Source organism: Peromyscus eremicus, chromosome 4, assembly GCF_949786415.1.
Source record: "Peromyscus eremicus chromosome 4, PerEre_H2_v1, whole genome shotgun sequence".
Taxonomy (NCBI): Eukaryota; Metazoa; Chordata; class Mammalia; order Rodentia; family Cricetidae; genus Peromyscus; species Peromyscus eremicus.
The window spans coordinates 94,413,105-94,427,324 of NC_081419.1; the positions used below are offsets into that span (position 1 = coordinate 94,413,105).

Genomic DNA, 14,220 nt, shown 5'->3' on the forward strand with positions numbered 1-14,220 from the left:
GATGGATGGGTTTTTCTTTGGGCCACCAGATGACAAAAAAATGACACAGAGACTTATTATTAATTATAAAAGCTCAGCCTATAGCTTAGGCTTGTCCCACTAGCTCTTACAACTTAAATTAACCCATTTCTAGTCTATCCATCCATGTGTTGCCGTGTGATTCATAGCTTTTACCTCTCCTCCTGCATGTCTTGCTCCCTCTGTGACCAACTGGACTCTGCCATTCTTCTTCATAGAGTTCTTTCTGTCCAGAAGTCCAGCTATACCTCTTGCCTAGGTATTGGCCATTTAGCTTTTTATTAAACCAATCACAGTGATATATTTTTATACAGTGTAATCAAATATTTTGCAAAACCTTACATTAATTTTAATTTGCGATAATACATTTTAGATAACATAGTGGTTTAGTAGACATTCTTTGAGGACTCACATAATATATACAAATAATGTACTCTTAGAGAAAAAAAGAATACATTCTTTTTTTTTTTTATTTTCTTTTTAGCTGGGGACCAAACCCAGAACCCTGTGTTTGCTAGGCAAACATTATAACAGGCACAATGTTCCTAATGTATTCATCTGAAAATTCAGTTCATTTTGTTGATAATCGTATTTCACTACTGAAAAGACATGAAGTGAGCAGCTATTACCAATGTGCATTTAAGAGGTAGAACTAAGTGTTGTCATGCATCCTGTCTTCTCTAAATCTGGTGTGGCTTGAAGTATTGGTTCATAGATTGGTATAGTTTATATATAATGTGGAGATAATCAGTCATATGTGTATAATAAATCACACAGAGCATCACTAAATCCAAAGATAATCTAGTGTATGATATAAAGAATTCAGTGTATGGTTTTGTGTGTATGTGTGTAGGTGTGTATTTAAAATAGAGTAGCCAAGAATGACACCTACAGACTGGAAGCCCATTGTAATGGTTAAGGAGTCTTAGCTCTTTGAAATTGGGAGAAATGATAGGCTGTACAAACAACATGCTAGATCTCATAAAAATGTTATAATACATGATCTAGAAGGAGAGTCTCTGTTGACCAGAGCTGTTCACATTTTCATGAATATCCAGTTTGGGATTATGCTAGAAATGAAAATTTGGATTTGTTTGCTCTGAGATGAGCACTTGTAAGAATTTCCCAGGTGGTGCAGATCCTGTGTAGCACTTGTGTGGACATTTTAAATAAACCTATAGACAAATCCATTGGGTAATAGTTCAAAACATAACAAAGTAAAGGATCCTCCATTTTTCTACAACTGAGAATGGTTACAGCCACGGCAAAAGAGTTCTCAGAGAGGCAAAAACCACAATTCCATGTGGTTATGTGATTGCTCATTCTCTATCAGTCTATATGCTTCTAGATCTATAATTCCCGTTTTTAACACCTCTGGGTCTAGAGGAAAGGAATTTGTCTCTGAATGACTCCCCAGCCTTACTTTCCTCAAGTATATTAGAATGTCACCGTTATCAGTGACAGCTTGCTCAAAGAGTCTATATAGAATGTAACTTCCTCTCCAGGTACATGAAGACTTTATTTTATTCCTTTTTATTTTTCCTTGCACTCAATGTCTTTCACCATGTTATACATGTAGGTATTTATTTCCTTTTCTGTAAGATCTCAATTTTCATGAAGGAAGTGACTTTGTTTTATTGTGTTTTTATTTTGTCTGTGAATCTTTAAATTTACAGTTAATAATTCAGCAATGGCTAACCTGCATCTGCCCCTCTCTAATCATGATGTATGAAGATTGAGAAGACTTCAGTGGACACAAATTTGTCACCATCAGAAATAGACCCGTGTTTCTGTTTTTGTTGTGTGAATCAGGAGCTTCCTGTGTGGCTGTCTTGGTCGGGAAGGGGTTTTGGTCCCTTCACATTTGGGCTGAGCTTGAGACTTTACAGGTATAAACAGTTCTGATCAGACAGCATTTACTGTGTCATAAATACTGCTAGGGTGGCAGTGAAGTTCCAGGACAGTAAAGAGAAACTTGCTAGTAAGAAAAAAACCAAACCACCAAAAAAGCAAAACCAAAAGCAAAACCCCTCCTCATTAAACACTGCTTGGAACTGCAAAAATCACTTGTTTTGCCCATTTCATTGTTTTGAGACAAGATTTCACGCTGCACTCCAAGCTGACCTCAAATCACCACGTACTGCCCAGGTTAACCTTGAACTCATTAACAATAATATTCCTGCCTCAGCCTCCACGAAAGGCTCCACCTCATTTTTGCTCCTAAAATTTTGACATCTCAGACCAATAGGGTAAAAAAACAATACTTAGCAATTTTACTTCATAAACTTTTGAGTATTAACCAAAAACTCTGTCACCAAATCTTAGAACAAAAGAGATGCCACAGCATGCGCGGGGTGTCTGAGGAAGTGCGAGGGGCAGGGCGAGACGTGGTGGCCCGGCCCACCCGTCTCAGAATTGGCGGCAGGCCGGGAGGGCCCCGCCCGCGTCGGGCGGTGGCTCGCACTCGGGCGGGAGCGTCCGGGGAAGTGCGAGAGAGCGAGAGAGGGGCGGAGCGGCCCGCGCGTCCCCCCGCCCACCCTGGTCAGGATTGGCCGAGGCTCAGGGGCCCCGCCCCCTCGGGCGAGGCTGGGGCTGCAGCCCGGAGGCGCGTGGGGCGGGCGGGGCGGGCTGTGCTTGTTGCCGTGCCTGGGGCTGGGGCTGTGCGCTGGACGCCGGCCAGGGATGCTTCCGCCCGCCCGCTGTGCGGGTCTTGGGCTGTGGCGGAGGGATGGCGAATGTGCGGGTGGCCGTGAGGGTCCGGCCTCTCAGCAAGCGGTGAGTCTGGCAGGAGGGGGCGCCTGAGGCGTCAAGTGAACTGAGCGGAGCGCGAGATCCCCGCTTTCCTCTAGGTGGACTGGTGCGGAGAAAATCCAGACTCAAAGTGCCGTGAAGGCCCGGAGGGACAGGGTTTCAAGTAGCGTCCTAGGAGATAGCGGTTCCCCTGTGGCTTCAGGGGTCGCTTGCCCTGGGTGCACGTTCCTGGCATCTTGCCAGCAAGTTTCTAGGGAGCCTGACTAGGGTCTTGGTGCACTTAGTAGGGCCTTTCTTATGCATAACGACGTGAGGAGATGCATAGGCATGGGCAGTCTCCTCTCCTCTTGGTGTCCCGGGAGTACCCAAGTGAGGACTGGAGGCTGTGTTCGTACATACACATGGGATTCCTCTGTGGGGACTTAGGAAAAAAGAACTGTCAGGATATGGGAGGGAAATTGAGGCCCAGGGAGACTGTGGTTTCAATCTGTGCTCAACAGCTGACGCGTTTTAAGAACAGAAGTGTGACCTAGGGAAAGGGGAAGTTAACACCTCGGTGCTAGTTCCTTGTGTTTAGCCTGATTCTGCACCTCTCAACCCTTGAGGCATCCAGTGTGGAGCTGAGGGTTTCATCCTCTTCCACTCACTCGGGAAGTGAGAGAAGGCTTTGCACAAGAGTTGAGTGTCTGAGCTGTTCTGAATGATCTTTGAATTTTCTGACGGATAGGGGAAAGTGCAGCGCTCTCTAAAGTAAGGACAGGAAGAGAAAGTGAATTTAGGCCGTTAGGGTGTAGATGGGAGCCTGGGATATGTGCTTGGATAGAAGGAAATGAGAGGTGATAAAATTGGCAGAGTGTGGTTCTAGACCAGACGACATGTATTGGAATTCATTGGGACAGAGATCAGGAAAGGCCTTGTCTCCTGTGACAGGAGTAGTACCATGGGGGCTTAGGTTTGTCCTTGTAGAGGCCATTTGCTTTGAAAAGTCCTGACAGAGTGAGAAGCGTGAGATAGGTACATAGCGTGTACCCATGCTGGCGGTGGTGGCGCACACCTTAATCCCAGCACTGGGGGTTGAAGGGGAGAGGCAGGCGGATCTCTGTGAGTTCAGGGCCAGCCTGGTCTACAGAGGGAGTTCCAGGACAGCCAGGGTGGTTTTTAAACATCTGACTTTGCATAACTGCCTGTGGTGACTCTGGGTTGGAGGTTCCCTGGGAGCAGCTGCTATCCAGGAGGAGGTAGCTGCTGGTAGATCTGTTTCCAAACTATTTTTTTAGGGTTCTTAGGACAGCAACATTGACCACTCTTAACTTTTTAGTTCCTTGGAAACCAGGAAATTCAAATAGCATGGATTTCATTAAGAAAACGATGTTGAAACGCCTTTGTTACTTGCAGTCGTTGCAGAGAATAACATATCTCATCCAACAAAAATGAAAACAACCAGGAAGCATATTTACTTTTACCTCCAGTGAAGAGGCTTGAGAGAAAGTGGTAGATTGTCAAGATCTCCAGGTGTGAGCTGATTTTTAGCAGGCTGCAGATTCACAATCACTGATTCAGGGGTAGTTATGTAAAAACCCAGTGTGATCTCGGCTAAGAAGTTCAGATCAGACCATTGTTCAATTCCCACAGAATTCTGCAGAGATGATGGTGGTACACGCTGTTCATTGACATGTTTTGCATGTGGAGAATCTGCTGATTATATAGTCTGTTCCAACATTCAGATAAGTCATAAGCACTGATACTGTGCTTGTGAAGGAACCATTAAAGTCAACTAGCCCAAGCTTACATTAGTATTTTCCAAATGAGAACATGGTCTTGCTAAGTTCTGAAAGCAGGATTTGATTCACTGCACCATACTGCTCCTTCCCAAGATGCTCAAAATGGTTCCTTGTTCCATAGGACCAAAGAAAACCCTGAATGAAATAACAACTCAGAAGTGATTTTGGAGTCCTACCCTTGACCCCAGTTGTTTCCCATAATTAGAAATTCTATTTGTCATTAGGAGATGCTGTCCTTGTCTATCCAAAGTCACTCACCACTGAGGAACGCACCTGCTAACTCTGTACTCTGCCCCACTGCCCTGTACTTTGACATGATACATTAATTTATTCCACTTTTTGTTTTTTATTTATAAAATAGGGATAACCATGTCAATCTTTTTTTCCAAGACAGGGTGTGGTTGATATATTGTGCACCCCAATAAACTTATCTGGGGGGGGTCAGAGAACAGAACAGCCACTATATTAAACATAGGTTTAGGCAGTGGTAGCACATGCCTTTAATCCTAGCATTCTGGAGGCAGAGATCTGTCTGGATCTCTGTGAGTTCAAAACCACACTGGAAACAGCCAGGCATGGTGACACACACCTTTAATGGCAGGAAGTAAATGGCAGGAAGCAGAAAGGTATATAAGGCTTAAGGACCAGGAACTAGAGCCTTTTTTAAGCTTTTAGCAGCGGTTCAGCTGAGATCCATTTGGATGAAGATTCAGAGGCTTTCAGTCTGAGGAAACAATATCAGCTGAGAAATTGGCAAGGTGAGGTTGGATGTGGCTTGTTCTGTTTCTCTGATCATTCAGCATTCACCCCAATACCTGGCTCCAGGTTTGTTTTTATTAATAAAACCTTTTAAGATTCATCCTACAACAGGGTTTCTCTGTGTAGTCCTAGCTGTCCTGGAATTCCCTCTGTAGACCAGGCTGGCCACAAACTCACAGAGATCCGCCTGCCTCTGCCTCTCGAATGCTGGGATTAAAGGCATGTGCCACCATTGCCCAGATGAAACCAGCTTCTTAATTAAGATTGATGTAGGGTTGGGGATTTAGCTCAGTGGTAGAGCGCTTGCCTAGCAAGCACAAGGCCCTGGGTTCGATCCTCAGCTCAAAAAAACAAAAACAAAAACAAAAAACCACAAAAGATTGATGTCCTTTCTGCCCTCATAAAATTTAATGTCAACATTTCTGTAGGTGAGCAGAGGAAGGTGGGACAATTTTACTTTCTTGTGGACTGTTGATCCTGGGAGATTAGGAACATCTCTGGACTTGGAGTGTGGCTGAGTAGTAAAGCACTGCCTAGATGTATGAGAGACACTGGGTTTGATCCCCTTCACCACAGTAGAATACCTCTCTCTCATGTACTGTCTTCTGTACAGTGGACAAGAAAGTACAGTAAGGCCTTAAGGGGAAAGAAACAACATAAACTTAAAGTTAACTAACAAAAATGCCATTTAGCTCGGTTGTTTGTTTTGGTTTTTCAAGACAGGGTTTCTCTGTGTAGCCCTGGCTGTCCTGCAACTAGCTCTGTAGACCAGGCTGGCCTTCAACTCAAAGAGATCTGCTTGTTTCTGCCTCCCGAGTGCTGTGATTAAAGGTATGTGCCACCACTACCCAGCTAGAGAGAAATTTTTATCTAGGGCTTTATTCCAGATACAGCAAGTGCCTTCAGTTGATGAACCGTCTCACCCTAGCTGAAGGTTTTTGTTATGAAAAAGGTGGGCTTCAGATGTGTGGATCACCAGATAAGCCTATTAAAATGAATGCTGTTAAGTCCCCAGCACTGCAAGAAAGAGGTTTAAAGTGAATTAAAGGTCAGCTAGTTGCTAGCAGTGTTACCACGGAAGGACAAAATAGGAAGATTTTTAAGTACCTTGGCTTTCACCCTGACTTCAGATGTAAAGTATGCCCAACATTTCAGCAGAGAGGACTTTATTAGAACTTTGTTCAGTGGTCTAGAGACAATGAGAAGTTGTGTCATGCCCTGGGCCAAAGATACTTTCCAAGCCTGATTTTTAAGGTATAGTTAAGGATCAGACAGATCTGGACTTAAATCCTAGTTCTACTGGTCCTGGCTGGGTGGCCTTGGACAAGTTATGCAATTTCTCTAGGTTTTACTTTAAAGTTCTGTCAAAATGAAGATATGCTATAAAGCCGTATCAGAAGAATAGGGTAGATGGATAAATTACAGCATCCGTACCTAATGTGGTGCTTTGTACATAGAAGATCACCAAAATAAGGTAACAGTTAGTGATTTCAGAGTCACAGTGTATGGTCAGGAAACTATGCCCTCAATGGAGTCTTTATATGCTTTTAGCTGTTTATGGAGATGGGCATTCCACTTACTGGAACAGGGACAGTAATAAGAAAACTAATTTCTTTCTTTATGTTTTTGTTCTTGGGGTGTGTGTGTGTGTGTGTGTGTGTGTGTGTGTTTTGTGGGTTTTTTTTGGTTTTTCGAGACAGGGTTTCTCTGTGTAGCTTTGCGCCTTTCCTGGAACTCACTTGGTAGTCCAGGCTGGCCTCAAACTCACAGAAATCCGCCTGGCTCTGCCTCCCAAGTGCTGGGATTAAAGGCGTGTGCCACCACCGCCCGACGTGTGTTTGTGTTTTAAGTGGGTGCCAGATGTAGTGGCACATGCCTGTAATTCTAGCATTTGGGAAGAAGAGGCAGAAGGATCAGAAGCTCAAAGTCATTCTTGGCTAGAGAATGAGTTTGAGGCAGCCTGGGCTACCTGAGATTCTGTCTCAGAAAACAAAACAAAAAGTGTTTCTTCTCATTTAAATTCTGCTCTTATTTCTTAGGGAGACCAAAGAAGGGGGAAGAATTATTGTGGAAGTTGATGATAAAGTGGCAAAAGTCAGGAATGTAAAGGTAAGCCTGAAATTGTGTTGGTTTTTCTAGATAAGAACCTTTATAATTAAAGGGGTCTCTGGGGGTGAATATGTTTGATATAGTAGAAAGCAGGAGATGTAAGAGGATTGTGGGAAAAGCTTAGACCAATCACAAAGTAAATAAAACAACAAAAGAATTATGCTTAGAGTCCAGAAAATGTGGCGTTGTAGTCCATGCTGTTAAATAGAATAGTGCAGCTGTTTTGGAAACTGATAGTAGCTGCTTTGAAACTAAACCTAGGGTATATAATAGGGGCTGCGCTTAGCTTAACTCCTGCCAGGGGAAAGTTATATGTCTATGTAACTCATCTGGCCACCAGTTAAACTTCATCCTGAGTCCTTCAACTGATAGTACTTTATCTGGGGCATTATTAGGAATTTTAGTATTTGCCTGATAATGCAGGGTTTGTTTTGGACATAATGTGGTCCAGATGTCAGACATCAGCCTGCAGACCCAGAAGGGAGTTGGTCACTGGCCTAAGTCTTGTTCCAGATTTTTTTTTCCACAACCCTACTTAACTTTGGAGCACAATTGAACAGACGTGGGGAACTTCCTTCCCTCCTCCTTACCCTGCCCTCCAGAGTCAACTTCCTCCATCCTTCCTGATGCGGAAGAGGAAGATGAAGGGGTTCTTCTTTTGTGGACCTGGAGCAGTGGAGAGAAGCCAGGGAGGTGATCACATGACAGATGCTGTTGTTAGCTTGTGATGTAAAGCCAGCAGTCCCCAGACCTGAGGAAGCTGAGGCAGAGTGAAGGTTATCTAGTCCCAGGCTCAGAGTAATGCCCTCTCCCTTGTTCCTTCGGTGATGAGACTTGTTTCCTCTTGTCGTTAGCTCTTGTTAAAAGAGAATGCGTCCTGTGAAAGTTTAAACAGGAGTCCCTGGAGAAAAGGCCCTCTCATTCCCTGCCTTCTCTTACATACTTCTCTTGCTAATCACTTCTTTTGTTGTTGTAATATCTTGTAGTTTGGGGTCTAGAAAATAAAGTTTGCCCAAGAGGAAAATTTAAAAGCAAACTTAAAAAAATATATTATTTTATGTGTATGGGTGTTGTGCCTACATCTATGTCTGTGCACCACATAAGTACCTAGTGCTCTAGGAGGCCAGAAGAAGGCATCAGATCCCCCAGGCCTAGAGGACCTGGTGGTTATGAGCTACCATATGGGTGCAGCGAATCAAACCAGGGGCCTCTGGACAGGCAGCCAGCACTCCTAACCTCTGAGCCACCTCTCAAGCACCCAAGAACAAACTTTAATTTGCACCTCCCCAGCTGTTGACTTCCCTAAGCTCAGTTATCTACAAACAAGCTCTTACTTGCTATGACATCCATGTTCTTCTGTAGATTTTGAATAACTAATGTCAGAGTTGCCTTTCCCTTTTGAAACTTGTCTAAAATGTGTTTTTTGGGTATATTTTCCCCTGACCTTGATTTGGTCACTCTTAGTGCTGCGTGCGTCCTTCTCAAGGAGCCCCCCTCTGTAAGCCATGCTTTCCTTCCTGGAGGCTGGCAGAGGGCAGTGGAGCAGCCAGCACACAAAGCTGTGCATGCCTACAGACTCTGATGACTTTGTAGCATCCCAGCCATTTTACACCCATGAAGTAGGAATTCAGTGTGTATACCAAGTGTCCATTCTTGAGTTTCTTCTCTCTGGAGAGGATGAAGGAGATCTTTGCAAGAGGCATTTTCTCATAGTGAGATTATTGTCATCTGAATGCCACAGTTTAAATTTAAATATTAAGACTAGGCATTTCTGTGAAGAATGCCAGCCATTCTCCCCAGTACCCAGAGCTCAGTGCAGTTCCAAGTTTTGGCCCTACCCTCCTCTGCCTTCAGCCACTGGATTATTCCTGGTTCCATTTAATACTGTTTCCAAGTCACTGAGAGCAGATTCCTAAAGGACCTCAAGGAAAGCTCCAAGTTGATGAAATCTGCTGGACCCAGGACTGTGCTTCTCATGCTGTCGGCATCCTCTGCAGAAATACTTAGGGAAGAAATGAGCGCTAAAGATGTCCATTGAAGGAGGCTTTCTCTCCTGAGCTGTCCTATACCTCTTGTGTTTGTATGAAGACACATGCTAGAGAAATAGGCATATTTACTTCCTGTGTCTATTTGTTCCTAGTGAGATGGAGACAGACGTTACCTCTCTTCTTTGGTGGCTGTCGTAAACATTATAGTGTTAGTCCAGGTCTCTGTAATTATTAGAGAGCATAACGAAGAGCCACTGTCCAGATTCCAATGATATGAGAGGGAAGACACTGGATGCTGTGCTTAATTTTAGGTGAGCAGTCGACCAGAGAGCTTTGGAGACACCCGGGAGAAGGTTATAGCATTTGGCTTTGATTACTGCTATTGGTCAGTCAACCCGGAAGACCCTCACTACGCATCTCAGGAAGTGGTAATGTCATTTTCCCTCCATTCTCCTTTTTACAAATGTTTGCTGTAAATTTACTTTTCAAGGTCATTTTGGCAGTTGTAGATTGGAAGTACTCTAATTGGTACTTTAAACTTTGAGGAAATCTCAATGAAAACTGGTTTTCAAGAGGAAAACACTAATACATTGTGGAACATTTAAAGTTATTTCCATGATAGCATTGTCTCCTCTGTTATTATAACTGGATACTTAGGTAAATTAGCATGGAATCTGGGTGATGACTCTTTTTTATGATATGTTGGTTAGAAACTAATAATGTTTTAATCTGAGAAATGGTAGTGAGTGGCATCAGTTTTAAAAAAATGTTGCAAAGAGGTGGAAAAAGACTGCTTGGTGAAGGTGTCGGAGCTTAGCTAGTGTCTGTTTCCAGTTTGGGCCTCAGTGTGATTCAGATTGGGGGTTAGTGCAGATAGTCTTCTGATATTGTAATAGGTCAGTGTCTTAGGGTTTTTTATTGCTGTGAAAAGACACCATGACCACGGCAACTCTTATAAATAAAAACATTTAATTGCAGTGGCTTGCTTACAGTTTCAGAGGTTCAGTCCATTATCAGGATGGGGAGCATGGTGGCGTGCAGGCAGATAGATGTGGCACTGGAGCTGAGAGTCCTACATCTTAACTCCAAGGCAACAGGAAGTTGACTGACTGTCATACTGAGTGAAGCTTGAGAAAAAGACCTCAAAGCCCACCCCTACAGTGACACACTTCTTCCAACAAGGCCACATCTCCTAATAGTCCCATTCCCTTTGGGGGCCATTTCCTTTCAAACCACCACAGCCAGTAAGGCTTGCCTCAAACATGACCTTGAACTTTGTACAGCAGAAGGATTGAGGAATCCTAAAGGCTAGTATCTCCTTAGTATCTTATACGTGTATTTGTGCTCCTACACAGAATGTGAAAGGGATAGACAGCTAGTCTGCCAGACTGCAAGAGTGTGTAGAAGGTGAATTCCAAAGATCTGCTGGCTGAGGGTTAAGAGGACCAAGGCTTTGCTGACTGAAGGTGTTGCTGGTCATCTTCCCCATGCCTTGTAGTTTTGTTTAGCTCTTTATCAAGTTGCCAAGGCATCTAGAGGTCTGGGCAGTGCATCTTTAGGGCATCTTTGTTTCTGGGAAGCAGTAGCATTGTATTGTATTGTATCAGTTGAGCACTGTAGAAGGTCATGCTTTCCATCCCCATAATGGCAGTAAGCCTTGCTAGACCACAAAAAAATCATCCTCGTCCTGGCAGTTGTTAGGGTACTTTTTGTTTTTTTGTTCTGGTTTTTCGAGACAGGGTTTCTCTGTGTAGCTTTGAGTCTTTCATGGAACTTGCTCTGTAGTCCAGGCTGGCCTCGAACTCACAGAGATCCGCCTGGCTCTGCCTCCTGAGTGCTAGGATTAAAGGCGTGTGCCACCACTGCCCAGCTATTAGGGTACTTTGTGACAGTCTAACCCTAAAATTGAGAAAAGAAAAAAAAAAGTGTGTGTGTGTGTGTGTGTGTGTGTGTGTGTGTGTATTCGCCAGGCAGGCATGGTGACACATACCTGTGTAAATTTGTATAGAGAATATGTGAGTATAAATTACCTTTTTCAGGGTTATGGAATGATACATAAGATCTTACTTTTATTCTTAATTGTTTATATATGTGTGTGTCAGTGTGGGTTTGTGCACATGAGTGCAGTACCCCTAGAGGCCAGAAGAGGATGTCAGAGCCTCTGGAGCTGGAGTTACAGGCAGTTGTGAGCCACTGGACATAGATGTTGGGAACCAAACTCAAGTCCTCTGCAAGGGCAGTATGCATTCTTAACCTCTGAGCCTTCTTCCCAAACCCATGGCTCTTTATTTTTAATTCTAACATACAATGTATGTAAGTCATCTGCCTACTGGTATTTGTGTAGAAACCACAGAGGTTTCCTAGTGAGAACTTACTCAGGGTCTGAGAATCTGAGCTTGCTTTACCCAGCAGGGCTGCATAAGGAAATGATTTGACCACGGGCGTGGTTACCAGGTGTTTGGAAGGGTCTCCACTTAGTTGTGTGGTATGCTTTGATCTAGCAAGAGGAGGTCTTTTGCCCCTCCCCTTGGCATTGTTATAAAAAGCCCTTTTGAAGAGGCAGAAAGGGCCATTGGGTTTTGATCCAGGTTCTCCTGAAGCTATCCTGTGTATCTTTCTCCTCTTTGCTGTCTTTCTATCTAAAAGTTTCTTATCCCTCTCTCCTCCTCATAGGAACCCTTTAAAAGGTGGGAGCTGGCCTCCCACATATTTGTAACACTTCCTCTGACACTTCCACTGAGATCTGCAAAGATCTAGGAAAGGATCTAGCTGCGTAGAAGACATTGGTCTTTCCAAAGTTAACAAAGTATGAGCATTCTAAGAGCTGTTTCAGACACTTACGAGGTTGGCATACTTGTTTCTATAATGTGTCTGTATATGAATTAGATGTTAACAAGGTGTCACCATTCATAGATAGCTGTTAGCAAGATGTCACCATCCATAGATTGTAAGATATCACCATTCATAGATAATGGTTAATAAGATGTTAGCTTTCAGAGATACCTGTTAACAAGGTGTCATGATTCATAGATAGATGTTAACAAGATTTCTCTGTTTATTGGTAGATGTTAACAAGAATGTCACCTAGGAGCTGGGCACTGGTGGCGCACACTTTTAATCCCAAATGCTGGCACTTGGGAGGCAGAGGCAGGCAGATCTCTAAGTTCAAGTTCATCCTGGTCTACAGAGCAAGTTCCAGGACAGCTAGGGCTACACAGAGAAAGCTTGTCTCAGAAAAATAATAATAATAGTAATAATAAAAAGAATGTCACCTAGAGCCAGGTATGATGGAAATCCTAGCACTTGGGAGGCAGAGGCAAGAGGATTTCTGTGAATTGGAGGCCAGCATAGTCTATATAGCAAGTTCCAGGCCAGCTAGGGCTACACAGTTGAGACCCTGTCTCAAAAAAACAAAAAACAGATGTTAATGTTAGTAATTCACAGATAGATGTTGTGTGATGATGATTAATTTCTGTTGTTGGTTTGATGAGCTCTAGAATCACCTGGCAGACTGGCCTCTGGGCATGCCTGTAGGGATTATCTTGATTAAGGTTAAGTAAGGTAGGAAGACCCTCTCATTGAGAATAGTACATTCTGTAGGCTGGGATCTTGGACTCTATAAAGAGGAGAAGGTAAGCTGAGCACCAGTGCCCGTCATGTCCTTCCTCCTGACTGATGCAGTGACCAGCCCCTTTCAGCGTCTGCCGTCTTTCATTCCCTCCATAATAGACTGTAACCTGAACTGGAGTCAGAAAAACTTTCCCCATTCTGTTGCTCCCCCCCCCCCCCCCCCCCCCCCCCCCCCCCCCCCCCCCCCCGCAGCTGAGGACCGAACCCAGGGCCTTGCACTTAAGCGCTCTACCACTGAGCTAAATCCCCAGCTCCCTTTTTTTTTTGTTTTTTTTGAGACAGGGTTTTTCTGTGTAGCTTTGCGCCTTTCCTGGATCTCACACTGTAGCCCAGGCTGGCCTCGAACTTAGAGATCTGCCTGGCTCTGCCTCCCAAGTGCTGGGATTAAAGGCGTGCGCCACCACCGCCTGGCTCATTCTGTTGCTTTTATCAGGCATTTAATCATGGCAACAGGAAAGGTAACCAAGATGTTAACAAGAGTGGGAGCTGCGGAGGTGGTACACACCTTTAATCCCAGCGTTCAGGAGGCAAAGGCAAGGATCTATGAGTTCGAGGCCAGCCAGGGCTATTGGAGACCCTGTCTCAAAGAAGGAGAGAGAGAAGAAGAAGAAGAAGAAGAAGAAGAAGAAGAAGAAGAAGAAGAAGAAGAAGAAGAAGAAGGAGAATGGGGTAGAAGAATGAAGCTCCAGTAGAGGGGGAGTGTGAAGTGATCACACACCGTCTTTATTCCACAAGCCTTTAGTCTATGACCCTTGTGTTACTAGCTTCCTATTTTTCATTTTTCAAAATTGCACTTATTTGTGGAGAAGGTTTGTGTGCATGCCACAGCACACGTAAGGAGGTCAGAGAACAACTTTTAGGAGTCTTTACTCTCCTTCCAGCATGTGGGTCCCAGGGATCAAACTCAGGTCTTCAGGCTTGGTGGCAAAAGACTTTTCCTACTGAGCCAAATTCCCATTCTTAAGGCAGATCTTGATTACAATTGTATTTATACCCTATAGCTAGAGTTTTCCTGCCTGGCCCACAGTCAGGATAAATCTCTCTCACCTGCCAAATTTTGAAGTCAAGGTACCTTTAAAATATACATTTTGGCATAACTCAACAGCTTTTTCAATCAAATGTTTTTCTGCAGTTAAAAATCCCAAAGACAACACAATCCAGATTCTCTGTGTAATATTCATCTT

The 14,220-nt window shown here is 43.9% G+C and overlaps 1 protein-coding gene across 1 annotated transcript in view; it reads left to right on the plus strand.

Moving 5' to 3' along the window:
* Positions 1-2,655: 2,655 nt before the first annotated feature.
* Positions 2,656-14,220, plus strand: part of Stard9 (StAR related lipid transfer domain containing 9) — a 95,162-nt gene continuing 83,597 nt past the window's right edge. The window contains exons 1-3 of the mRNA XM_059261225.1: positions 2,656-2,793; positions 7,349-7,418; positions 9,718-9,834. Coding sequence (XP_059117208.1) covers positions 2,747-2,793; positions 7,349-7,418; positions 9,718-9,834 — 234 coding nt within the window. The 5' untranslated portion in view covers positions 2,656-2,746. The remainder of the gene's footprint in view (positions 2,794-7,348; positions 7,419-9,717; positions 9,835-14,220) is intronic.